Source organism: Cyprinus carpio, chromosome A23 (assembly GCF_018340385.1).
Source record: "Cyprinus carpio isolate SPL01 chromosome A23, ASM1834038v1, whole genome shotgun sequence".
In the NCBI taxonomy this organism is placed as follows: domain Eukaryota; kingdom Metazoa; phylum Chordata; class Actinopteri; order Cypriniformes; family Cyprinidae; genus Cyprinus; species Cyprinus carpio.
Window position 1 is genome coordinate 8,205,485 of NC_056594.1, and position 27,843 is coordinate 8,233,327.

General features: G+C 36.2%; 1 protein-coding gene across 1 annotated transcript in view; it reads right to left on the minus strand.

Annotated features, from left to right (window-relative positions):
- LOC109068973 (XK-related protein 7-like) overlaps nt 1-21,511 on the minus strand; it is a 67,267-nt gene extending 45,756 nt beyond the window's left edge. The window contains exon 1 of the mRNA XM_042712891.1: nt 20,942-21,511. Within this exon, the coding sequence (XP_042568825.1) occupies nt 20,942-21,417 (476 nt within the window). The 5' untranslated portion in view covers nt 21,418-21,511. The remainder of the gene's footprint in view (nt 1-20,941) is intronic.
- Between the last annotated feature and the right edge of the window lie 6,332 nt (nt 21,512-27,843).

Below are 27,843 nucleotides of genomic sequence, written 5' to 3' on the forward strand. Positions count from 1 at the left end.
CTTTCAGACACATCTTGGGAGCTGGGTGAAATAATTACCAGGGGAAACAAAACATGGCGATCACTTCTCTGATTTATGATATATCATTATAGAGTTAATAGAGCAGAACAATATCAAAAAGCTGGTACAGGGCCTACCGAGCAGACATTAGGAAAGTGTGTGTTTGTGTTTGAACTAAGTACTAGGGGGGCTTTAAATTAGCTGGTAAATGAAACACATGGCTGAATGCCATTAGCTCATCTGTGTTGATGCACGACAGGGAAACTTCATGTTTGCACTTTCCTCCTGTTAATCATGGGGTCCGCTGGCATTAACACCAACGTTTCTATCTTCCTCTATACTTTTCACTTCCTTAACAACTTCACTTAGAATTTGTTCTCTTGTGTCGGAAAATATATTCATGCAGGGCACTTTTTTATCTTGATAGTATATGAGAATTCTCATAAGCTACAAAGTGTCAGATTGTGTGTCAAATTGGTTAAATATAGATACATAGAGTACACACTCGTGTCCTTCTTCATCCACTTTTGGCCCATGAACATATTGCATGTTAATTAGATGTTAATGAAACACTTGTCTGCTATAGTGAAGTGCAATGGTTAGCATTCTTCTGTATGAAATTGTGTTAGTGTGTCCATTTGTGTTTTAACCAAACCCAGCAAAAATGTCCAGACTGTAAGCAGAAAGAGAAAGAAAGTAATGAAAACTTACAACTTACAACAGCAAATTACACACAGTATCTCATCCTCAGATCACAGCTATACATTATTCTCCAGAAACTAGACTGCTGGGTGTAGCTTACACATACTTACACTGTCTTAAAAAAGTTTTCCATAGATTCTAGCAGTATCATTATTAGTTGGGCGTGTATAACTGTAATAAAAAACCCCTTAACCCTAAATATTTACGTTTGCATTGTTTGTGCTACAGACATAAATGATACCTCAAATCATGTGGCTTGTTGAGGAAAGGTGTGCTATCATTTTTCTCAGTAATCAGACTTTCGATTTTCACCTGGTGGATGATAAAAATGCAACAAAACATAAAATAAACAAAGTAAATTAACTACCTTAGCACTAGGTTATTAGATTTATTCAATTAGACCAGTGAGGAATGACCTGGCAACCACACAGAACATAGTCTCATACAGACAGACTTTTGAACAAATAGCAAAATGTCTGGTCCCTATTGCTGCTTATTCTGGTTAAGAATATTGTAAATTGCCTTACTTTCAAGTCATAGCTCTTGGCTTTTTTTCCTGGTCCCGTTCCCCTCTCTCCTCTACAATCACTTCCTGTCTCTTCTTAAACTGTCCAATCATAATAAAAGGCAGAAAAGAAAGAAAATTGTTTATTTAAAGTGACCAATTAGTTTATTTTGTTTTGTATTTTTTGATACGGGTTTATTTAAAATAATTTATTTTACAATAATAATGGTATTCTCCATAAAAGTTTTGAAAATAATTCTTAAAGGTGTACATTAAGTACAGTACAAAAGTAGAGACTATGTTAAATGACATAAGACACGGAAGAAGGATATGCAGTTCTGCTTAAGGATATCTTGTTTTTCAATGCTTCAAAAAAAAATTATCAATTTGCAATTATCGTGTGTGTGTTTGTTTCGAATGAAAGCAGAACTCTACATCTGCAATTTTAAAATGTTTTAAAATGTTAAAATACAATGTTTTCCAGGAAAACAGAGTGATTGAGTCTATAGGAAGTAGTGGAAAAACTAGTTTTCACTTTATCTAAAATAAAAAGGTTGTTGTGGTTAGTAGTTTATTCATTTTTCATTAATCCTCAACTCAGAGCGTAAAATAGACTTTATGGTAAACAGACGTGCGCACATATGATAGACTCATGAGTCAGCAACTACGCACATGTGTTATTGTAAAGTTATTGTGTTATTGTGATTCCTGTTTAAAGTGAACAAACTTTAATCATAGGTGCCTCAGATACAGAGGAATCAAGGAAAGTAGAAAGTCAGCAAACCAGCAATAAATCCAAATACAGAGCTTCTGCTGATTTCTGTGCTCTGCTATTGTTTCTGTTCTATCTTTCAGTGGTTCGCTGTTGTCCAGAAACGCTCTGTGGGTCACATTATAGCTCCAGTATTACCATACTCCTTTTGAACTGGTTTCTCAACCGTGAAATGCAACTTCTTGTTGTATGGTTCAAACAAAATGAGCCAGAGTTGGCACCTAAACATGCATAATGATGTGATTAACTCATCTACCTTAACTAAAAATGTGCAAATAGGGCTCCGTATCAATACGGATTTACTGTTTTGAATCATTTAGTTTATGATTTTTATTATAATTTGATTTGATTCCAATTATATTTACTACTTCGGCGAACTTTGTACTGTATGTTTTTGAAAGAAGTCTCTGATGTTCACCCTGGCTACATTCATTATTATTTTCAGTTTTAAAACAACTTCTTTTTTTTTTTTCTTTCTTTCTATTTTCCCCCAGGATGTTTTAATGAATATACAGTAAAAACTAAGTACAACAAGAACAACATTTATTTGAAATGTAAATCTTTTGTAGCATTATAAATACTGTCACTTTTGATTAATTTGTTCCTTGCTGAAAAAAATAAATAAATAAATACTCTGTGTATGCATATTCTATAACCAGAACCAACGATAAAATGGGTTTGAAAGCAACATTTAATTCTGACTACAGTGTTAATTCTGTATAAACTGTTGCATACTACAAATCTGAGCTCATCACATTTGGTTTCAGGTGGCTTGGTGTAATTGGCTAGTTACCGGACGGGTCAGGAAGCTGCTGATGAGATCTGGTCTACAACTGCTTATTGAGATGAAGTGTGTGCTACTGTTCTCAGCAAGTGATAAATAGGTCCACTATTTGTGTTTAATGGACTGGTGAAATCAAATAATTCAGGCTCTAAGAAGCTACTGATAGATTTTTTTTTTTTTTGTAGGTTTTAAATACATCTTTGCAAGGTCTCAATAGACTGCACAAAATAGATGACAACAGTTGTCAGATAATTTCATAAAAACCTAGTCTTGTTTACCAATTCAGCTTTTAATTTCTTATCTGATTGCATTTTTACTTCTCTTTTTCCTGAATCTTTTTCCTTGTGTTTGTTTAGCCTTCTCCTTTAGACTCAATTAGAGGTTCATTTATTTCTTTGATAATGAAGGCTCATGAGAATGCAAATGTTCGTGCCAGCACTTCAAAAAAAAAAAAGAAAAAAAAAGGGACAGAATTTAGGTTTCAGTAAATGTCTCAGGATAAGAGAAGAACATATTTGAGTGAGCTGTTAGTTATTTGTATGACATAAGTGAATTGGTCAGACAGCGAGAACAGGACACATTTTATAAGTTGTGAGTAGTTTAGTGGTTTGTGGTGCTGCTCTCACTGAGGTGATTTAGAAACAGGGCCACTGGAAAACCATTCCTGAGCCTTTATATCACAAGCAAACAAGGCCAATACCAGCTGACAGCTCTCTGTACGCTATTTTACAGAAATAAATGTTTGGCAGGGAAAAAGGGAGCTGTAGTAACAGATCTGGAAGTACTGGAAACCTGTGCATTATTTTATTAATATATGTCAATGTCTTTACCTAAACAAATATTCTGTAATATATGTCAATGTCTTGATCTAAAGATATGGTCTGTTGTATACTGTTTGTTAATTTCTAAGAAAAAATCGATACATACATTATTTATTAATAACATTATTTTGTACATTTTATTTTCATCTTTAAACACATATATATAAATGTATGTGATCTAATCGGTGTTTAATGAGAGATTTATCTTGGAAAAATCGTTTTGTGTCATTTTTTCCTGATAACGCTGAAAAGAACTTAAATTACTCTGTCATTTTTGATCATACAGATAAGAGCAATACATCATTCAAATCTCTAAAGGGTAAACTTTTATTTGTATACACTCATAATAACAACAAAAAGTAAGTAAAATAAAGAAAACAAACATGGTGTGCTTTCTGCCGTCTCGGTTTCCATGAACTTCTTTCTGAAACATGTCACTAAAATGAACCAAAACTCAGAGAATACAAATATTCCACAAATAAAACAAATATTCTCTGATAAAGTAATCCGTATGAAACCAATGCAAGGTCAAGTCTTTCCCTACATATGATCAGATCACTGTCAATGAACTTTCCCATGTATGCGCATTTTATTCAACATGCATGTTTGTAGGATGATTGGTTTGAATTTGAAAGACGCGTGTTAAGAAATTAATTTGAACACTGAAAATATGAAGATGTGGTTAAAAACCATAAGATACATTCCACAGAATATTTTATGCAAAGAAGTAATATAAATGTATTTACACAGGAATCACAATTGATGGATTTTTTTTTTCAAATATATATATATATATATATATATATATATATATATATATATGCTACTTTCTTTTTTTTTTTTTTTTGGTAACTCATTTGACTCATGGCAACATTTAATTAATTTTATCCAAGTCAAAATTATTCTTTTTAATGAAGAAACGAAGAATAACCATTTTAGGATACCCTTTTTTCAGTGTATGTTTTTGATGTGCCACTCTAGGATTTTTACTGTGCTCCTCTGGCCTCAAAATTTCCCGGAGGCACCACTGGAATCAGTCTAGACCTGGACACAAACTCACACTCAGGTCCAGCTCCATTCTGCCATGTAACATCCAATTTACACCATTCATTCAAAACCTGAATAATAAAATCAAGTTCTGCCTCATTAAATATTCAGTTTCACTGGGAAATATACCACATTATGTAAGTCATTTTTTGTGAATATCGATTCATGTAGACTGCGAGGTTCAATACATCATCTAGGGTTTCTCTCAGTCTCTGCCTCTCTGCTGAAATAATTCTACAGCCAAAACACATCATTGTTCACACTGCTGGAAGAAAACTGACATGAACCTTTACTTGTAATTAGCCATAAGCTATTTTATCTTCTCAAGCATAGCAGTGCAGAGAGGCTGAAAAGGGACACTCTACGATAAGGCACAGGCACAGACGCCCTCTCTGTTTGATTTAAGCGCTATTTAGCAGATACTTCATTCCTTAATAGTGTATTATAACTAGAAGAGGTTCCAGCAAAAAGCTCCCATTTCCACACAACCACCAACCGCCTATGGGCTTCTTTAGTAGGTCAGAATACATCAGAGTTAGGGACTCACAAAATGTGAGTGTGTGTGTGTGAGGAAAAAGAGAGAGAGGTTAATTAGCTCAGCTGAACACTTTTCCAGTGTGGTTTCCACCTCGATCTACTCTCATGCCTGCAGCATGAGTGTTCACACGTGTGTGCAAGTGTGTGTGTGTTTCATGTGAATGCCTGAACCGAACTACCCCTCCATCTTTCTCTTTCTGTCATAATTCTGGTGCTTTGATTATAAGGCTTTCATCTCAGTGTTTAAGCAAATGAGACCGGGCAGTAATGAAGCTGAATTTCCCCAATCCATTACACTCACTCACACACGGAAGTGTTGGAAGAACATAGTATAGTTTGCGCAGGCTGCCAGTACAAAATAAGAGCAATGGAAAAAGAAGCATCACTGAGATCTTGCTTGAGCAATTAGCTCTCCATGCTGAGACGTCACAGGCTCTTGGGCCAAGCAGACAATGTACGTCACTTACAGAATCAAAGAACTAAATATGGCAGCTTCGCTCTTGGTCTCCTCCGACTTCACTCTGTATTGGCACAATTTGTCATCTCTGTGCTCCAGTGAGATCTCATTTCTTCCCCAGTGCAGCAAGCTGTTCTCCACTATTATCATCCATGTGCCTCTTCAATGGATTTCACACCATCAATAACCACTTTTGAGTATAAAAAGACTGTTACTGTGGTTATATGAGGAAAAGAATGCCATTTTGAATAGCATAAAACAGACACTTTATACTGTAATTTTCAAGACTTCTTCAACATAATGTAGGTCAGGGATTCCCAAATGTTTTTTGTTAGACAAATTTACATAACATAGCCCCTGAGATTTTAATTGAATATATTAACCAGCAGGGTTATTATCATTAAATAAAACTGAAACTATAAAAAACATTAAAAAAACATTACTACAAACATTTTTTGTTAATTTAAATAAATCTAAAGAGAAATATATATATATGTTAATAAAAATGCTAATAAAATAATAAAATTGTTGCCTTGCCAACTAACCGAAGTAAGTTAGGAAATCAGTTGAAGCACTAAAATTACTATTTTGGAAATAAGGAAAATCTAAAACTGAACTTAAATTAAACCTAAATAATAATATTTAAATTAACCTAATAAAAATGACAAAAGCACATAATAAAATAACAAAATAAATTATATACAATTAAAATTAAACCTAAAAACAAGAAAATAAAACAGTATTAATGTATAATTGTATATGTATAAATAATATATAAATAATATTAAAATAACATGGCTAATGGTCACATGAGATGCAGGTAAAAAAAAACATCCTTTTTTAGTAAGTGTTTTATTTTTATTTTATGATTTGATTAATTATTCACTTTATTAAATTTTATGCAACTGGCAAATATCATCCAAATTCACATATTTCACATATTTTATACTTCTGAGTTATGTTAGTATGCTATATGCAGATTTTATGATACAGTATTTATTCTGCCTGTGATTCATCCCAAACCTTAATTTGATCAAACAACATCCTGTACATACAACACATCACCATGAAGATTTGATACTAGCAACAGTACATACTTTTTGTATTTACTTATGCTGAGCAAATTATCAGAAGGAAACTACATATTAAAAATGTTCTGAAGCTAATGTGAGTGGTTCTTCCTGTAGCTCTTACACAGAGCATGGCACTGACAACAACAAGGTCATGGGTTTGATTTCTAGGGAATGCATGAATTATAGCTTGAATGCAATGTAAGCCAGTTAGCATACAAAAGCATCTCCCAAATGCATAAAAGCGAAGAAAAAATATAATATAATAACGTAAATCTGCCACAGTGCTTTGATGTGTTAAGTTAGGTTACTATGTTCATCACCTAAAGCCAACCTATTTCGAAATCAATCCTGCTGCTTTTTTGACACATATTTGTTACAATTCAGTACATGAGTGAAGAAGATGAAAGTATGCAGTATCTTGCCTGACAAACAAACTTCATGCACTTATTTATAGATCACACCTCAACCAGCAGTCAAAAACCCTTCTCAGAGGAATAATACAGAATTCCAATGTAATCAATATAAATATTGCCATACAAGATGATGAAAATGCATAGATGTAGTTAGATGTAGTTATTTCACAGATTCATGAAAAATAAACAATTTCTGAGAGCAGAAGAGAGACATTGAAGTCTCTATAGTAGAGGACAGCAGGTTAGTTCTCAATAAATGTAACACTGTGAAGTACTCAATATTTGCACCACAGGTAATATTTGAATAACACAAAGCACATATCACATATTCAATTTTCAATTCTTTTCTAGAAAGATTTTCTTTTTAATTTATACTTTTTTTGCAGCAAGTCCACAGCATAGACATTGTTATACATTTCTATTTCCAAAAAATGTGGTAATTTTTAATTTTCTGTTCACATTTTCCACAATAATAACAATAACAACAATAATAACATGTATATATATCAAACGAGTCCAACACACTTCATGAATACACAAAAAATACATAAACATAAAATACATTTGCCAGTAAAAACAGTATTCCATTTCTTGTTTACTGTTGGTTTAAAGAAAACACAGTCTGATGTCACTATGTTGTCTATTGATTAACATTAGTATGGACACACAGGCTGTACACTTGAGTAATACGTAAGTTGTGAATTTTATTGGCACAAGTAATGATGGCTAAGGTTTTTAATGACTGCTAAGACTGTTCAAAGCATATGTTCAAATGTTTAGGCTAAACATGCAATTAATAATTCAGCAAAAATATGTTACAAGTACTAATGTTCTTGCCTAAAGCATATACCACATATATAAATGTGTATGCCTATGTTTTTTTTTTTTTTTCTAGGCTAAACCATATGGCATACTTTCAAATATCCTTTTTTATGCCTGTGTGCAAGCAAAGGTTTGCTGGTCTGCATGTGTGTTTATGTGTTTTGTGTGTGTGTGGGTGGGTGGGAGTGTGGTGGCATTGTGTGAAATGCAGACTCTTCACTCTGTATTGTTTGGCCTCTGAAAATGCTTCCACAGCAAACTCTGCAGCAATGGGAATAACTCTCCCGCCTTGTATCGCCTCACCGCTCTTAAAATATATGTGTATCCCACTATATTTATACATAAATCAATGTATATCGCACCACAGCCTATTTTCAAACAACCAGCAATAAAGCCGTCTGTTAAATCAACGTTCCTGTACTTGTGGTAAGTAGCAGTTCAAAGCGCAACGACTGCGAGATCAAGATTAAGATCTATCTCTGACGCACTGGTTTCCCTTCACAACTAACCTTTGTTTCCAGTGAACAATGTTTTCTTAAAGCGCACAAAAGAAACACTGTTGGGAGTAAAACTCTATATACTGTGAGCTAACACATTGAACTAAAAAGTGCTTGTAAAAACTGCTGATTATGGCTTATGGACATAGTGGCATTATTTCAGGATGTCACACCTCTACGGAGTTATCTTCTCCTCCAACTCTGTGCCTACTCAGGAAAAAAAAACAGAACAGACTATTCTTCTTTTTTTCCAGTTTTCATCCCTGACCCTCTGAAGTGGTGAAGAAAAATGAGACGAGTCCAAGAAAAAAAAAAGGAATACAATGCATTCATCAGTGGGCCGGAGAGAGCGTGTAGCTGTTAAATTAATTGTTAAATCAGAGGCTCTTTAGAGGAATCAGAATATGAGGACAGTGTGAACGAGGGACAAGTTATGTCGAATTGATAGAGTGATTAATGGGCCTTGTATTCAGCTGTTATTGTTGGAAATAATTAGTGGTGCTTGCTGAAGGAAGCATGACTATTAATACTTCTCAATGGGACAAATCTCTAACCCTCTGTACTACACTATGATACATTTATTGGTATGGACATGAATGAAGCCGTGCCATATCTGACCTGAATATCATTGAGATATGTTGTTAAGCTCTTTTGACTTGGACCAGCATTAACCTTTAAGCGACCACTCAGCAGTGTTGGGAAGTTACATTGGAAATGTAATAGGTTACAGATTAAAAGTTACCCTAATTAAAATGTAATAAGTAGTGTAACTATTTCAGTTACTTTATTAAAATAATGTAACTGATTACATTTAATTACTTTTTGATTACTTTTCTAAATTTCTAATATTGTCAACTGTTGTCAACCAGGCAGGGTTAATCTTACAGTAGTGCTCAACACAATAACTTCAATTTCAAAAAAGTTGGAAAGTTTTGTAAAATGCAATAAAATAAAGAATCTGTGATTTGTTAATTCTCTTTGACTTTGTTTTATTTGGAAAAGATTTTGACCAACTTAATGCTCAAAATAAAAATAGTTTCAAAATTAAAGGAGTCAAAAAACAGAAAGTTGGGACAGAGGTGAAATAAAAGTGAAAAGGTTATAGATTATCAGAATTAAACTAGTTTGAAACCATAGGGTGTCATGTTTGGGTAATAAAAGGAGCATCTCAGTCTTTACAAGCAAAGCTGGATTATGGCTCATCACTTTGTGCCAAATTTCATGAGAGAAGTGTCAAACAATTCACATTTATCAATGCAGAATCACAAAGAATTTAGGTATTTCACCAACTACCATACATAATACTGTGAAAAGATTCAGGGAATCCAGAGAAATCTCAGTCTGTGTAAAGCAAAACAGGAAACCTCAATTGAATGTGTGTGAGCCATCATGCTGTGGTGTTAAATATAGCCACATGGGCTCAGGAGTACTTCGGAAAACCACTGTCACTTTACACAGTCTGTCGCTGCATCAATAAATTCAACTTGAATCTCTATTACTCTGGGAGAGTAAGCTAAACATCAGTTCTATGCAGTGATGCCATGGGGTTCTCTGTGCCCGATCTCATCTCAGATAGACAAAAAGACAGTGGAAATGTGTGCTGTGGCCAGATGAGTCCACATTTCAGCTGGTTTCAGAGAAAAATGGACTTTGAGTTCTTAGTCCCAAAGACCAAAGAGACCATCCAGACTTTCATCAGTGACAGAGGCAAGAGCAAACGTCTGTCATAGTATGAAGCTGCAGCAGAGTAAACGGCATGGGAGGCTGGCATATGTGTGGACATACCACTGACATAGAGGCGTATATTGGGATTGTACAGAGACATATACTGCCATCAAGATGACATCTTTCATGAAGTTCATAGTTATTAGATCAAGACAAAGCCATGTCTCATTCTGCATGTGCTAGAACAGCGTGGTTTCGTAGACACAGAGTGAATGTGCTAGATCAGTCCACATCTGTCTCCTACTGAAAATGTATGACTGCTCATGAAAAGTATAATCATGAAAAATAAGATCACAGACTGTTGAGCAGATTAAACATTGTACCAATATATACTTGAAAAAAAACTATCCTCAAAAACCCAAACAATTAGTAACACCAAACAATTAAACACTGTAATTAAAAGGGAAATTTATGTGACACTGTCTCTGTCCCAACTTTTTTAGGGTGTGTTGCAGCCATCAAAATCAAAATTTGTTTATATTTGCAAAAAATTTAGTTGGCCACATTGGATTTATTTTTTCTTTGTACTTTATTCAATTAAATTAAGGTTAAAGAGAATGAACAAATAACATATTTTTGATTTTATGGGATTTCACAAAACATCCCAACTTTTCTGGAATTGGGCTTGTAATTACTGTCAAACTTTTAAAATCCTTCATCACTTGAATTAAAGCACAGCCACCACAAAATTGACTTACTTTGAGATCATTCTAAACTCCTAAGACATTGGTATCTCATATTTTAGGGCAGTCAATGCAATTTATGAAAGAAATCAATTAAATCTGTGTTTGAGTTTGTGTGTGTGTGTGTGTGTGTGTGTGTGTGTGTGTGTGTGTGTGAAAAAATATTGTGTGTGTGTGTGTGTGTGTGTGTGTGTGTGTGGTGTGTGTGTGTGTGTGGTGTAGTGTGTGTGAAAAAATATTCAGATGTAACCCCCTTTGTAATCGCTAACATTTTCATAAGTAACTGTAATTAAATTACACATTTCGTCCTCAGTAACTGTACTTTGTAATTCCGTAATTCCGTTACATGTGACTACTGTAGTTACTCCCCAACACTGTCACTCAGTATATCTTAGCAAGCACAAAGCTATACCCATTGAAGAGTGTTTAAAGTATTTGGGATGCTATGTTTTGTAGTTTCAGCCTCAGACAGCTGATGTGTATTGCACACTAAATTGCCACCATCAATAGCATCTCCAGTCCAATTGGCTGACAGCTTTTGGGAATAATGATAAACACGTCTTCTGAATTTGCAAGGTGCAGCTTAGTGAAGTTAAATATTAAAACAATATATATAGACACTGACTGTCAAGTAAACTTGCCACAACAGTATATTTTGCTTTATTTTTCGAATGAAATAACATAATTTTAAAATGCAAGTGAAAAAAGGGGGTTCTGATTGAAGTACTTCTTGAATAAAATTGTGATGCTGACAGTCAAACGTCTAGTTACTCAGTGTTACATGTTCTGTAACATCTTTATTTGCACACTTTCCTCCATGTAACTGGGGTTCTCACAGCTGGGACTCACTGTCACTTCTATTCTCAATTCTCTGCTTTTCAGAATAGTCAAAAAAAAAAAAAAAACCTAAGACAGAATCAGAGGAAGACTATTAAAACTCTGCCCTGATCAGCATGAATTTACATATTATAAATGAATATGCAAGTAACCGAGTCAAAGAGAGGTTACACACCTGGGGAGTTTCTCTTCCCTTCCTTTCCTGATGTGACTTTATTACACTCGTTCTGTAATCGGGAAATCTTTCTCTCAAAACGCCCTTACGATGCACAGCTCCGCCTCTCTACATTCCTCCAACCCCCCCCCCCCCCCCCAGAGAACAGACGGTTCTCTCATTCTCTTGCTCTTTCTCCATTCCTTCCAGAGATTGACAACAGAGATGAGATATATGTCATGTGACGCCACAGGGGAGACACCACAGCTGAAAATGATATCAAACAGAGAAAATGTGAAGAGCACAAAAACAAAATAACAGAAAAACAGAGTGGTTTCATGGGGTGAATGTTGATTTATTATACATCTATGCTGCTCATGTCTCAAAGTTTATTTTTTTATTTTGGTAGCTTTGGACACAATGTTGAATATCAACACTTTCCAACATATGTTGGAAAAAATTTTTATAAACTCATGGATATAAGTTTTTTACAGTCAATCACTATAAAAAAAAAGAAACCTGAAAAAGGCTTTCTGTGTGTAGACTAGATAAATATAATTAACCTGCGGTCATAGCCAATCAAGATGTTCAAAACAGTGGTGCTGTCCAGAACTGTCACAGCCATATGACTGACAGGTGTAACAGCACAGGGGAAATAGACACCATCTGAAAAATTATGCTCTAAACATATCATATTTATCAGTCAAGGACAATCAAAAGAGATTAAAATTAAAATTTTAATAAAAATATTTGTTTGTGAATAAAAAAGCCAGTCTACCAGAGACAGACTGTTGCTTGATTGATAGATCGACTGAGAGAGTAAATAACTCACTGCTTCTTAAACACACAAACATCCATGAGTTGCCTTTTAAATTAAACTCTTCAAAGTTTCACTGTGACTGGGCTGACCCCATACCCCGTGTGTTCATAAAACAAAACACATCCTGTAAGCTCTGATGACCTGTCGGAATGGATCCATAAAGAAGCTGGGTCAATAACAGGCAACCATGTCCAAGATGATGAAAAGAAAAAAATGTTTGCCATGTGCCAAGCTCTTAAAAATACAGTCTTTGTATTCATGTTCATGTATTTTCAAAAATGTACCATTTCTGAAAAAGTTTTGATTTAAGGATTCAAAAATTTATTTTAGGATTAAGCTATCTCAGTTAATCCTACAAAAATTCAGAATATAATTGCTTTTATTTTTAGTTTCATTTTTAGCATTTCTGTTATGTTTTATTGCCATTTTTATTAGCTATTGTTTTGTAAAAATAGTTTTTCATTACTGTTTTAGCATTTTTATTAGCTAGTGTTATTGTAAAAAGTAATTTATTGCCATTTTTATTAGCTATTGCTTTTTGTTTATTTCAGTAAAAAAACTGGTAAATTTCTAATAGTTCCACGTTTTTAGTTTTGCTAGTTTTAGTAAGCTTGTTATAATTTTAGTTCTTTTATGGTGCTTTGGACTTTATTTCAGTCTGTAGTTGAGTCTTGCAATGCAACAGGCTTTTTAAAAAAATATTTGTAATAAAATTATATGTGAAATTTTTTTTTTCATTTGTAAGTTATATATATATATATATACATATAACATAAGTTATAGAAACTAATCGTTTCACATTTTGTTGCTTTGCAAGCCTGAAATTAAGAAGAAGAAGAAGACAGAAGAAGAAGAAGAAGAAGAAGCAGAAGAAGATGAAGAAGACGAATAGAGAAGAAACAGATTTTGGAAACAAGTGGAAGTCTGTTTATTAAGTAGTATTTGGTACTAACAACTCACCCTGACTATGATGCTGCAGTTGATCATTGTTAACCAAGATGTAATTTTAGTTACAGAATTGCTAACAACAATATCACTGTAAACGTGGGAGCTGACAAACGCAGTAGTGGATACTTTTTTTGGTACAAAACCTGTCTGTACAAATGTGATACAGATCTTCATTTCCACATAGCCCTCTGCCAGACTACCTTATCAGCATGTCTTCACTTTCCGCTCATTTTAAAATCAACCTCATCTGGCTATTTTTCCTCTGCTACATAAAATAAGCAAAAAAAATGGGTCCATTGTTATTATACCCATGTGAAGGGATAACCCCAAATGCAAAATTTCTCTTTTTTCTCCTCACTCATACTGTTTTCTTTCTTTGTGTAAGTAAAGAAGATATAAGAAAGTCGGTATAACGACTATGGATATTGATTCCATATATATACTATAAAGTCATCGATATATTATACATACCTTCTTTATATCTCATATATATAACAACTAGGGAGAGTAAATGATGACAGAAATTTTCATGAACTTATCCCTTTAAGTTTAAAATAATCAACTATTTTGCCCTAGTTCCTCTTAACCATTTAAGCTAGCCTTGTCGCACTGTCAATGCTTTCACCAGGCCATTGCTCTGCTGCAGCCTGAAATAAAGAAGAAATGGTGCCTAGAATTGGTCAAGTGTAGGCTAAGTGCAAGAAGAAATAATACAGAAGGAGAGAGAACTAGACGCCAACAACATTCAGTCTTTAAATTAGTGAAGTCTGTTATTAATCATGGAGAATGTATTTGGTACAATCCTGTACAGAACCTGCCCTAGAATTGCATTAACAATGCGGATGATAGGCGAGCTAACGATCTGTGTGTTCACGGGTGCTTTTTTGCAAATTACAGTCGTTTTTCATGTAAACTTCTGAGGCTGGGTGAGAACTGCAGTGAAAGGAAACACTGCGCAGCTGCCTGGAGTGGTCAGTGGTCTTGAGCTCCAGCTCAATCCTCGCTCGTCGCTTCCTCACGCCCTGTTTAATATCACAGAATTTATGACAAAGAGTGTGGTGTCGAACAATCATTGTGTGCAATGTGACAGAAAATATTGTTTGCAATATCACTGTAACGTGGGCTATTCTACCTGGAGTAGATATTATGTTAAACAATGTCAATGCATGACAACTGCAGTATTGGAGCCCAGATCCAAGTGCAGGCTTTATTCAACAGAGTGGTCAAAACAGGCAGGGTCAAACACCAGCAAACAGGTATAATCCATGGCAGAGGCAAAAAAGTTATCCACAAAACAGGCAAGGTCAGGGCAGGCAGCAAACAATCAGAAACCAGAAAGAGTCCAGGGTCAAAAACAAGGCAAGGCTAGAAGGAACAAGGAAAACATATGGAAAACACAGGAACTTGGGAACGCTACAGGCTAGACAATACTGAGCAATGAGAGTGTATGAATAGGATATTTGATTAAAAAAAGAAGAAAAAAAAATACACATATAATGCTGCCATGGAACACATGTTATAAGCATGAGTGTAAGTCTTGAGAAGAAGACCCCTCCAGCTCTAAGAAAAATCCAATAATGAAATCAATATTGCATGTCTTCTGTTTATTGTCTTCGTAAAAGTTTAAATAACGTCCCTGGACATAAGTACAGTCCCTAAATCCACTCTCACACACATCTGCTGGCAAAAACTCTCTTTAACTCACTGTGACAAGCAGATGGGCACACAGAGGCATTCACATACAGTACAAACAGCATTCAGCGTAATCTATATTCAGCTGCTGTGTTTAGGAAACCTGTGAACACTCGCTTCCTTTCACACACACAGTGTGTGTGTCACTCAATTGTGAGAATTTTTCCAGCATCTGCTGTGAAAAACTGGGTCAGCTCCGACAAGACAGACAGCATCAGAATCTTTAGGAAGGGAATGAGACAGCAAGACTGACTAGTAGATAGAGGGATGGCAGGGGAGAGGAGACAAAAGACAACCTCCTGTCCTCTAACCTTTTCCTAATGACGGCCGTATCTAATAGGAAATTATTATCTCCATTCTCAGCCCTGGGAAAGTGTCACTCTGAGGTGTGGAGTTGAGATAGGCAAGGTGTTTTCTGCTTTAAAATGCTCCTCACGCATGCCGGCTGCGGTGTAATGCCTTCAGCTCGATGAGAATATCCCCATCAACTCCCTTAATGGCCCAGCGGATACACTCCACTGCTTCATACACCTGCAACACGCATATCACAACAGCTGCTCAGTGCTTGAGTGCATCTGTGTGTGCGTGTGTCTGGGGTGTTAAAACAGGTCCAACTAAGCCTTTACTTCAGCTTGGCAAAATGTGTTGTTTGAGACAATGGAAACTTTATGTAGCCTAAACAAGTCTCTCAAGTAGTTCTAATGTCTCACATTCAGTACTGAGGGTTGCAAACCACGCTGTAAAATACAGAATCGCTCCAGATCAAAGGGTCTCTGGATTGAAGTCTGCATTTTAGTGTCAAGTTTGAGGTCCGTAAGAGTTTTTAATCATTTATTTAATGCTTATATTCAGCAAGTGTGCATTCAATTTGACAAAAGTGATAGTAAAGACATTTATAATGTTACAAATGATTTCTATTTCAGAATAAATGTTGTTCTTTTGAACTTTCTATTCATGAAAGATTCCTGCAAATATGTATCACAGTTTCCACAAAAATATTAAGCAGCACAAGCTTTTGAACAGCAGTATACAGTATATTTGCATAAGTGTCAGTATTATCAGTGTGGTATTCATTAAAAAGTCTAAAATACAATGCACTTTAAAGTTGAACTGTCAGTGTGTTCATTTTAGAAAATATGTGCAGAGTCACAGTTTCTTAGTGTTATTTTTCACCTATATAAGTAGGAGCTAAATTTATATGTTTAATGGTGTGTGACATTAAAATTAATTTATTTTTACAACAGATGCAATGAAGTTATATGTCACTGAGGCAAAAATGGAAGTGAATGCATCTCAAATGCATTTTAGCATTTCATTCAGATATGTGGTGGCTCTTTTTATATATTTCACTTTTGTTTAGAGTGTGATCAGATCACCTGCCATGTGTGGGTTTAATTCAATAAATGAATGGATGGGTAGATTAATTGGATGCTCTTTTCTTTCATACTAGTGACATTCACTACAAGGTCTGATCATTCAGTGCATTATGTAGACATTTTTAAGAAGTTATCAGACATTTCATCAGGAAGTTTTACTTACCATTTTTTTTTTCTTTTTCTCATATTTGGTGGTCAGCAAGTGTTCCTTTCAGACCCTATGTGAAATTATGTGTGCACAGAAATTGACTTCTGGTTTAAATGTGTTGATCTCTGTAAAATATAAGATGACAAGGTGAATTCACCATGATCTATTCACTGATCTAGGAGAAATCAAAAGAAAATGAGCATTTGATCTCAGCCATTGCAAGCAACAGATCTCAGAAACCACATGCTTCATATAATAACTGATCTAGGGACGACTCTGTTGATTTGGCTTGATTTGTAGATGTAGTTCCAGCTCTCTGCAGCTGATTCAGGCTCTTCCAGCTCTGGTTTATGTGAGCGGTGTGCATTGATCTCTCCTTAAATCAGAATTTCCAATAACTGAATGTTCTCAGTTGCTTTATGTCTGCTAGAGTAGTGCTAGATGTTACGCATTTGACTAGTGATATTCAAATATACTGTTGACCTGCTAAGTCCACCGAGGTGTTGCTGTCAATACATCAGTTTGAGATCAGGTCATGTGTATTTTATCTGATACAACAGAAGCCTCACTCAAACAACAAACATACCGATAAAGAACTGCACAGATGTCCTAATGTTGCATGATACTGTGTAAATACACACACACACACACACACACACACACACACACACACACACACACACACACACACACACACACACACACACACACACACACACACACACACACACACACACACTCTCTCTCTCTCTCTCTCTCTCTGTCTCTCTCTCTCTCACACACACACACACACACACACACACACACACACACACACACACACATATACACATTCACAAATCAGGCCAGTGAATATGACCTCTAAAACAGTGATTCCCAACCGGTGGAACATTACGAGTTTTCACAGTACTTTTTTCTTTATTAAAACATATCATGTATGTATTAATAATATGTATTAATAAAAAAGGGGGTGCCATGACTTTTGAAGTTAATTTAAGAATAGGGCTTGTCAAGCTTGTCAAGTGTCAATATTTACAAGGACCACGAACAATCGTTCTTCACAAACAGGAAAAGCTCTGTTCTATTTTTCACCCATCATGTCTCAGTCAATCAAAACACAGAAACCAATATCTCAGTAGAAGCAGTTATAAACAATCTATATTTGTTATTGACATTTATGCACTGAGGAGCCGCTTATAGCTTTTATCCTTTGCATTCAGGTTACATTTTATCAGATCCCTGGATGTCAAACCCATGACTCTAGTAAATCAACTACAGAAATGCGGAACCAGAAACCCACCACTCTATTAAATGGTTATATATATATATATATATATATATATATATATATATATATATATATATATAGCAATATATATACCTAATTAATATTATAATTTACAAAAAAAGCAATTATATCACTGTAATTAATTTTATATATGTAGATATAAAATTCATAATGCTAAATATCTAATATGTGTTGCATTTTTATTGTATGTATCGCAAATAGATTCATAGAATTTTTCTTATATATATATATATATATATATTTATATATAATATAGTCTGTATCGCATACCAGATATATATATAAGAACAATTCTGTCTAAATGATTTGCCTACATGTTTTAGCAGAGTTTTCATTTCCATGATTTTTTTCTTCAGGGGGAATCTGCATACTGGATTTGAACATGCGGTATAAATGATGCATATCTGGTAGCATAACCTAGACTTACTACAGCATAAAAAAAAAAGAAAAAGTGAAAGTGACATGACATACTGTACAGCCAAGTATGGTGACCCATACTCAGAATTCGTGCTCTGCATTTAACCCATCCAAAGTGCACACACACAGCGGTGAACACACACCCGGAGCAGTGGGCAGCTATTTATGCTGAGGCGCCCGGGGACCAGTTGGGGGTTTGGTGTCTTGCTCAAGGGCACCTCAGTCGTGGTATTGCTGGCCCGCGACTCGAACCCACAACCTTAGGGTTAGGAGTCAAACTCTCTAACCACTTGACCACGACTTCCCATAAGCAAATGTTATCCAAACTCCATAAGCATAAGTTATCCATATTTAATAAACAAACATCCAAGAGGCAGAAGATGTCCAGAACTGATGCTGGGAAATCTGCAGAGATTTTTGAGAACTTCTTCAGGCTCAGATTTCGTATAGACCTGGTCAAGTCCTTGCTTACACATCAACCCATGCAAATATTCACACACACACACATACACACACACACACACACACACACACACACACACACACACACACACACACACACACACACACACACACACACACACACACACACACACCATACCAGTTACAACTGTTCACAATAATAAATCATATTTAGAGAATTCAAGTGGGAGGGAAAGAGACAGAAAGAGAGTGAGAGAGAAGGAAAGAAAGGTAACAGGAATTTTTGCAGAGAACGATGGCAGGAAACGCTATATCCTCTCCCACACAATCACTGAGACACAAAGTCCTCTCTGGCCATTTGTTAATAATTCAGCACTTAACTACCAGTAAAACACTCACACACATGTGGGAGTGAATCACTTCCTCTGTCCCTTCTCTGGAATAAAGAAAGGCAGCATCTGACAAGGGAAAAGCATTCCTCAGATACATTCTTTCCTTAGGGCACTTACAGTAATGCCTAAAGAGATCAAATGTCATTAGCAAAACAAACCTGCTCTGTCCCTCAAGTGCCCATCTGGTTTCTCTCACGAACACGCTACATGCCCATTCCAGGCCCAAAAAGTACAAAAGCCATAAAGCACAAATAAATGTGTCTCTGTTTCCCTATTACAGCTGACTACGTCGTCCCAAAGAGCATATGATGCTCACAGCGATCTCCAAACCAGCCTTGGCACTTTTGATAACTTCTTCAAGAACAGAGAAAACAATTGGAAGCCCTCCACAGAAAGCCTAAAGCAAAAGGATGAAGGCAAACAGGCAATGCAAAACTGAGTTATGATCTTCCCCAGAGAAAACCAGCCTGGAAGTTGTCTGTACTCTCTGTACTTAGCCAATAATGAACCTGTAGGTTTGCACAATGCCCATTTTATTGAAGAGGGCTCAGACTTTTTAGTTATTTCTAAATCTGTGGACTATGCTTTCAAGATTTCGTTTTGAGAAACTCATTCTGTCTCTTTATACAGCAGAGGCTCTCAACTCGGTGGGAGGTCTGTTCTGATAGGAGGGAAAAACAAATCTAAATGCAAAAAATAAAGTCCCACTAACAATGTAATCAAGAAGAAACCACTCTGTGTGGGAAATCAACCTATATAATATTTTAGTGCACATTTAAATGCAACATAAGGAAAGCACAAGCAGGTTGCAAACTCCTCATCCCTGTTAACCATGTATGAAAATACACAAGGTAAAAGAAAATACAATGCGGAATATAATAAACACAACCCACTTGGGTTACAACAGTGGTTTTCAGTCCTGGTCCTGAGGACCCACCACTCTACACAGTTTGTATGTCTCTCTTATATGACACACTCAGGTGAGTTCATGGAGCTCTCTCCTAATGAGCTGATGATCTGAATCAGGTATGTTAAATTAGGAAGACATACAAAATGTGCAGAGCGGTGGGTCCCCAGGACCAGAATTGAAAAGCACTGGGTTACATTATAAAATTTTCATTCAGACCCGCTGTTTTAGGATTTACTGTACACATTCAGGTGCCTGTGCACAGCACATATGTCTTCAGAATCAGAATGCATGTTTATTGGCCATTTAATTGCTCCAAGGAACACAGTGAATATGAGCCAAATACAACATCCTTTTCAACATAACCTGAGGGTGACGTGACCACGGGGCCACCAGAGATGGCACCGGGCACTCTGTCCACCTTGGCACACCATCTATGTTGGCAACCAGCACAGATGTGCAGCCAAAAGAAGCGAGTCGGGATGCAGACAGACCGGGATGTAGACAGACAGGGATGCAGCTCTTTCCATCTGCTCCCAAAGCATCACCAAGCATGAGAGCCACAATAAGAGTATCATCCATTCCAAGAAAAGAGACACTATGGATAGAAATGAACACCAACTGCTCAGCGCTCATGATCTCTGGGAGAAGTTCTGGGTATTAGAAGTAATGCATCTTACCTCCAGACCTGGCCGAGCTGCAAGATGTGGATGATGGACTGGAAGAGCCATACGAGCACTCTGCAGCATTTCCGCGTGCCGTTCGCAGGCAGGGTTCTGCCGCTGCCGCTCCGCCGGTCGCTGTCCTTGGTGCTGAAATCACATCCGTCTCCGTTCGGGGACGCGCTCATTTCCGAGTAATCATACACGAACCACCTGAAACTTAACACCTGAACCACCGCGGAGGGAACCACCACGAACACTAACGTGAGCCCGAACCACCAATAGTCCCGCCTCAAGTAGTAGTCCGCTGCCAGCCACAGGTCGGTGGCTCCGTCGGAGAAGAAGACCAGGAGAGCGCACAGCACCCAGCAGCAGTCCAGCAGCGAGAAGCGCTTCTCGGTGCGAGGGTGCACAGGAGCCGCGCTCTGCTCAGGGCCAAGCAGACACCGAGAAGCGCTCTCACACACGGCTGCTCCATCAGATTTAGCGGCCATGTTTGTTGTAAAAAGAGAGTGGGCAAAGGAAAGCGAAATACAATGAGAGGGGAGGGGAATGTGTGTGCTGGAGAGTGTGTGAAAGCTCCTGGGAGAGTTGGGAGAGAGAGAGAGAGAGAGAGAGAGAGAGAGAGAGAGAGCGAACGAGGTGTGTGTGTGTGTGTGGGGGGGGGGGGTGTAATAGGACAGACCTCGGGGATGTATCCGCCTTGTTTCACAAACGTTTCGTTGGAGGGACTACAAAGATTTGTAGCGTCTATGAGACTTGTTTTTTCTTTATAAACGACCAAAACCTGTGTAAATGCAGACTTTACGACAGTGAAATGGAAATCAATGACTCCTTGATACTAAACTCCTGATGGAATGAACAAATTAGCTTTTCGTGACTCTAAAAGGCATATGTGGCGTCCAATTTTTGCTATATTTTGACATTATAGAAATTCCTTAATCTTCCTTTACCTTAAAAAAACACATAAATAGCCTAATTATATATTCAAAATGTTGAATATTGTGTTCTAATTTAAATTTGGTACGAAGGTAAATAGAAAGAAATTTAGAAAGGAAGGTGCTTTTATAGTAATTTACAGTACAATAACAGGCCCCCCTGAAGCAACCTGACGCACGTATTTTAACCTAAATAATAATAATCAATAATACAATTAGTTTTATAAAGAAAATGCATCTAAGTTGTATCCGGAAAAGAGCTTTGTAAAGATTCTTCAGAAATAGAAGACTATCTCTTAGGCAATGAAAATAAAACCTCCACACAGAGCTTAAAAAATGAGGATGGGCCTATGTGTTTTTGAATTGGTGAAAAATCAATTCCAAGGTCATTTTCAACTTAAAAACCCTTACCTGACAGAACTGAAGTCCAAAAGCATTGCTCATGGACCTTAAGAGATGAGCAGCAGACTTAATTACACTTATTCCATTAAGTCAATTAGTGTTCTAGCTTACTTAGGAATTCGTACTGGCAGAGTTACTGCATGAATCAGATATACGACATCTACTTTGACACAGAACAGACTCTGACCCAGTCTAACGACTAAAGCACTGTCAGAGATGTGCAGTGAAATCAAAGAGAAGTTCTCAGAAGCAGTGTAAAATTTCAGTTCCCTTTGAGACTGTTGTCCAGTAAATTATAACCTTTTTGGTTCAAAAGACATCATTGTCCTTTTCTGTGTCAGTTACAGCTGCATGAGTGACTGAACGCGTCTTCTATAGCAGACATGCACCTCTATCTTTGTGAGCATCTGTCTGAATAATGGACTGTTTGGTGGGGTCAGGGTACTTGAGTACGTGAGCATTAATCAAAGCTTTTTCAGTTGAGTCAGTGCTTTCTTATGCTGGTGTTTCCATTGCCAGCAGTTGTCTGAATAGTGTTTTGAGACTCATTGTGTTGTGAAGACCCTGCTGTGGAAAGGCTCACACCTGCACTTTGCTTTCGTCTGCTTTTTCAGCCCTGTGGCATAATCATATGACCAATGAATCGGATTGTATTCACTTTGTATTGGTTCTTGTGTCAGCAGAATTTCTCCTCAGTTGTTTCCATTACTTTTTCCTCATGCTGATGTTCGTGAAGTGAAGGAAATGATTGTTACGAAGCGCTATGTGTATGTGCGTCCTCTTAAACCAAACACACTCATAAAAAAACGATCACGTTAGCAAATTTTACTCTGCAGTGCCAAAACTTGACTTTGGTGCTAATTCCAAAATTCTAGCCATATTCAATTAATTTAGAGGATTTCAGTACTGAGGGTACTGCAGTACTGCATATGTATTACATGTTCAGTCTATAGGAATGCATATGTACACAGGCTTGTAGTGTTTTTTACAACGTGACATCACCAACTACTGGCCTGGCATGCATAAAACACTGTTTTTAGTTGTTTTCACAGATCTTTGTGAACTCGGATTGTTTTGACAACATTGTTGTTTGTACATGAAACTTTTCAAAAACACAAAGGAAAAGTCTAATTCATGGAATTACTGTATTAACAACTCCATTAATTATAATTATTAAATAATACAAACACTGGCCCAGTTCTGTGGGGGTTTAAGCATCTTAAACCCAAAGGTCTAACTTCAACCCATAAATCCTCCATCAACAAACAGATAAATACAAATACTCTAGATGGTGCAGGCCAATAGGTTCTAACTCAGTCTGTTATAATCACATCATTATTCACATAGCGCAGCTGATTGGTTTCTTTTCACATCAGCAGCCAATGAGATTGCTGCTCAACATTCAAATACTGGGCTAGTGCTGGCTATAGCAGTTACAACACACTTCAGAAACCCTCCACCTTCCCCAGCTCCACCTGTATAGATCTGCTATGGGGTACTATGTTATATATGGGCATGATCTCATAAATGTTATTTGTGCAGCAGCAGTATTTCTTACATGCTCACAGCAGTATATCTGTGCATGTACTGGCAGTAGCAAGTCTCAGTACTTGCTCTGCCACAGAAGCAGCAGCATAGCTGATCTGTTCCACCAAGACCAAACACATTAATATTGCCATGTATACTACCATGTTAAACGAGTCATGCCAGAAATATATTTGGAATGACAAACAATGTAAATTCAAATTAACTGTGATTAATGTTTCAGTTCAGACTGAAACAAACATTCACATGTTGCCAGTGTGGCATTTTTTTTACGGAGAGATATTTTAATCACAGCTTTTCCACTGCACTGTGAAGAAAACTGGCCAGCTAATAAGGTTCATGCTTTTGGTCACATGCCCACACGTTGCTGTTACATTAAACTACAACTAGGCGGCGCTTACGAACAGACTACTTTGCTGAACAACAATGAATATCAGAGGATAATTCTGAAACTGTTTCTTGTGTTACTCTTGTCTTTGGTAGCGAAAAATACTTTGGAAGTCAATGGGGACCAGAAAATGTTTGCTTACAGACAATTCTTCAAAATAGCTTCTTTTGTGTTCAGCAGTAGAAGAAAAATCATACAGGTTTGGGACAACCCAAGGGTGAGCAAATGATCTATCCCTTTAAGTTTATAATATAATGAAACATTGGTTAAAAATGGTTGAAATTAATTCATTCAAATATATAATGTTCTGCTATAATGTTCACAGTTTGCAGCAGCTCTGAAGAAAACCTCTGAACTAAGGTAAGTGTCGCAAATTTTAGGTGGTGTGGGATAAAAGTCATTGCTGTTTCAGTCTTACAAATGCACTGTTGGATTAATAGACTTGAGCAGTTTCATTATTTTAACTTGCACAACTCATGTGCTAGGTTTTTTTTCACGAGTCTCGTTAGTTCTTTTTAGATATAACTGACAGCGCAGGTTCAGCTATTACAGAAGCTTACAGATGTTGCAAGAGTTACAGCATGTCAAAACATTGTCTGGGGAATGGCTACTTTACTCACAAAAGAAGAGTGAGTGAGTTAATATAGATGGTAGTTACACAGGATGGCATTCAGCTGGAAACACTGATATGTTGATGATGTGATACACTGATGGCTCATTGCGTCTGTCATGTTCTATCTCTACCTCTGTCACAACTACAGAATCAACAAAGCACTCAAAATCCACAAAACACTAGGAATTAATAATTTTATGTCATTATATATGAAGTATATACATTCTATTTAAACATAAATGACAGTCCAGGCTCTCAAAGTGGCTGTTTTTTGTGATATCCCCGAATGTATTACTCTTCTGCTAGAAGGCATGTGGCGTTATGCAAGTCTCGTGTTTGAAACGCTCAGTTTGTTTGTGTGTCAGCGGCAGGAATCTTGTGCAGGCTGTCAGCTGCCATGTCCGCTCTCCGTTGTTTGTCTGGTCCTCTCACCCTGGTAGCTAGCCAAGCAACATATAATTTGAAGTAGTTAGCAGCTACGGTTTTGAAAAAGTATTTAGCTACACTACAAGTTACTTACAATGAATAATAACATAGTCAGGAGGATTCACTTACATTAAATAATATTAATTACTAGTAGTTCTCATAAAAAAAAAAAGATTAAGTACATCTGCTAAAACTGTGCACGCTGAAACTATTTTATCTTTTAAAATACAGTACATAATTATCAGATTATATAATCCATAATTTAAGCAGAGTTCAACTTTATGCCATGGAACCGCAAAGCAATGCAGTGATGTTAAATGTCAATGCAAAAAGTAATCCTTCACCTAATAGAAACCAACAGTGGCAGCCATAAAGCACATCTGGGAGGTTTGCACTTCGTAGTTGGGCATTTGCTATTACAAAATCATTCAGATTCATTCTGGTAAAATAATAGAAATGTAGCCTAAAAAAGAAAACAATGGATGACCGGACAAGAAAAGTTTACAATTTTTTTTTATTACAGTATTTCTCAACTGAAAATTATATAATTATTCATTTCATTCACACATTTGTGCATGGTACCCGGCAAAATTTTATTTTGCGCAAAATAAGCCATCAATGAATTCACTTTAGACAATTTTTTTTTCAGCTGAAAAAAACATTGACAGCCAATCAGAATCCAGCAGACTTTAAAGCAAGAGACAACATAACTACAGCACGCACTTATAATGAACAGATTAGCATCGGTTTATGTGCATTCTAATATAGTTATCTTTATAGTTGTCATTTGTTTTGTGAAGGGGCCTTTAATCATGTTTTACATTGACATTCCCTTCCAACACCACAACATGAGCATCATCTAGAATTCCTGAGTTACTTACGAATATAACTTTGCTTGGTCATTTATGTGGTCATAACTTGTAAATATTTCTGTCTCCATTTAAAGGCATTTCATGACTGCCAGTGTAAACACAGCTTTGACTATCAACATGAACTGTAGGCCATTTCTATTGTATGAGGTCTGTAACTCCTCTTTTAAAGTCACACGTGACCCATACATAGCTTACCTTATGAGCTAGAATAAAACAAAGACTTATTTTGGCCTATACTAAACAAAAATATTACCACTTTTCTATTTTTACCATATGTACTTAGTCAGTAACACTAATAAGTATGAGCAATAATAACAGTGACACTTGCTTTAGCAGGCACCACTAATTACAATGTTTAATAACTAGCAACTCCACAAATTATTAGATATTAAGCAAGTGTTCTTCATTTGTATTATTTAGAGCTTATGTAGGCTAATTATACCATGATGTGAACACTTCAATGTAATGTGTGATCCTCGCTCTGAGGCAACAAAGGGGAAATGTGTCATTTATAAATATTGATCTCTGGTGCAGAATAGTATGCTCATGTATCAAACAGTCTAAACACTGTATTAACTCCAGATGAGGCACATCTGTTCAGCAGTCATAAGTAAATCAGCTTGTTGGTGCCACATCTATTTCCTCAATCAAATGTGTTCTTAAACTGTTAGCTGTCTCTCAAATGATTAGCTGTGTTTGGCATGCTATTCAGAAACTTTAAAATGATCAAAAACACCTGACAAATTAGCTAAACTAAGCTAAAGCTATTATTAGAAAAAGTATAAACTAATTAGTCAGGGTAGCACTATATTTATTTTTTTACAGGAAAACGAGTCTGTGAGGGATAGAGGTATGTGTGTTCAGTGGATTGTACTGTTGTTAAACAACATACCAATTTTTGAGCTGAAAAAAACAAACAAAACAAAAACAACAAAATCTGTAGACAAAAACTTTTGAAAAGTGTTAAATTCAGTATGCCATCTAACTTGACTGGTTACATGGCAAAAGCAGGGTACATTTAAAATGTAAACATTTTAAAATGTCACATTGTTATATGAATATAAAATATTAAAAAATATTTCCTGTAATTTGATCTAATAAATATTTGGTAACACTTTAGAATAGGGAACACATAATCACTATTAACTAAGAGTTAATAGTGATAATTGGTCCTTAAAATAAAGTTAATTAATTAATCTTTAAAATAATTAACATTGACATATATTGTCAAGAGTTTTGTACACTAAAGGGTTACTCGTGCATGATATTTGCTAAGTAGGTACTTACTTTTACCATAGTACATTACCAAAACACAAGGAACTGTTATAGTAGTTCATGAATTTTCATGGACTGCTGGAAAATATGTTTACCTACAGTGAGTTGCTGACAGGAAGCATGTGCTCTTGATGAACTTAAAAAAGGTGTTTTCATTTCTGGTAAATGATAACATGCCTATGGTACATATCCACTTCCTCCAGCAATCTTTTCGTCCTCTGCGTTCTCCTTGATGGTAAACAGTTACTGTTTTACAGCGTAAGAAACAATCCTTTATTTATTTATTTATTTATTTATTTATTTATCATTTTGGAGCTACAGACACATTTCTGCTTTAATCCATCAATAATTTGTGGGTGAACTGTGATGAAATGTAAATATTTTGAATGGTCAAGGCTCAATACTCTAATTGTAATCAGGGTGTTTTTTTGTTGTTGTTGTTGTTTTTTCAGGTTGCAAAT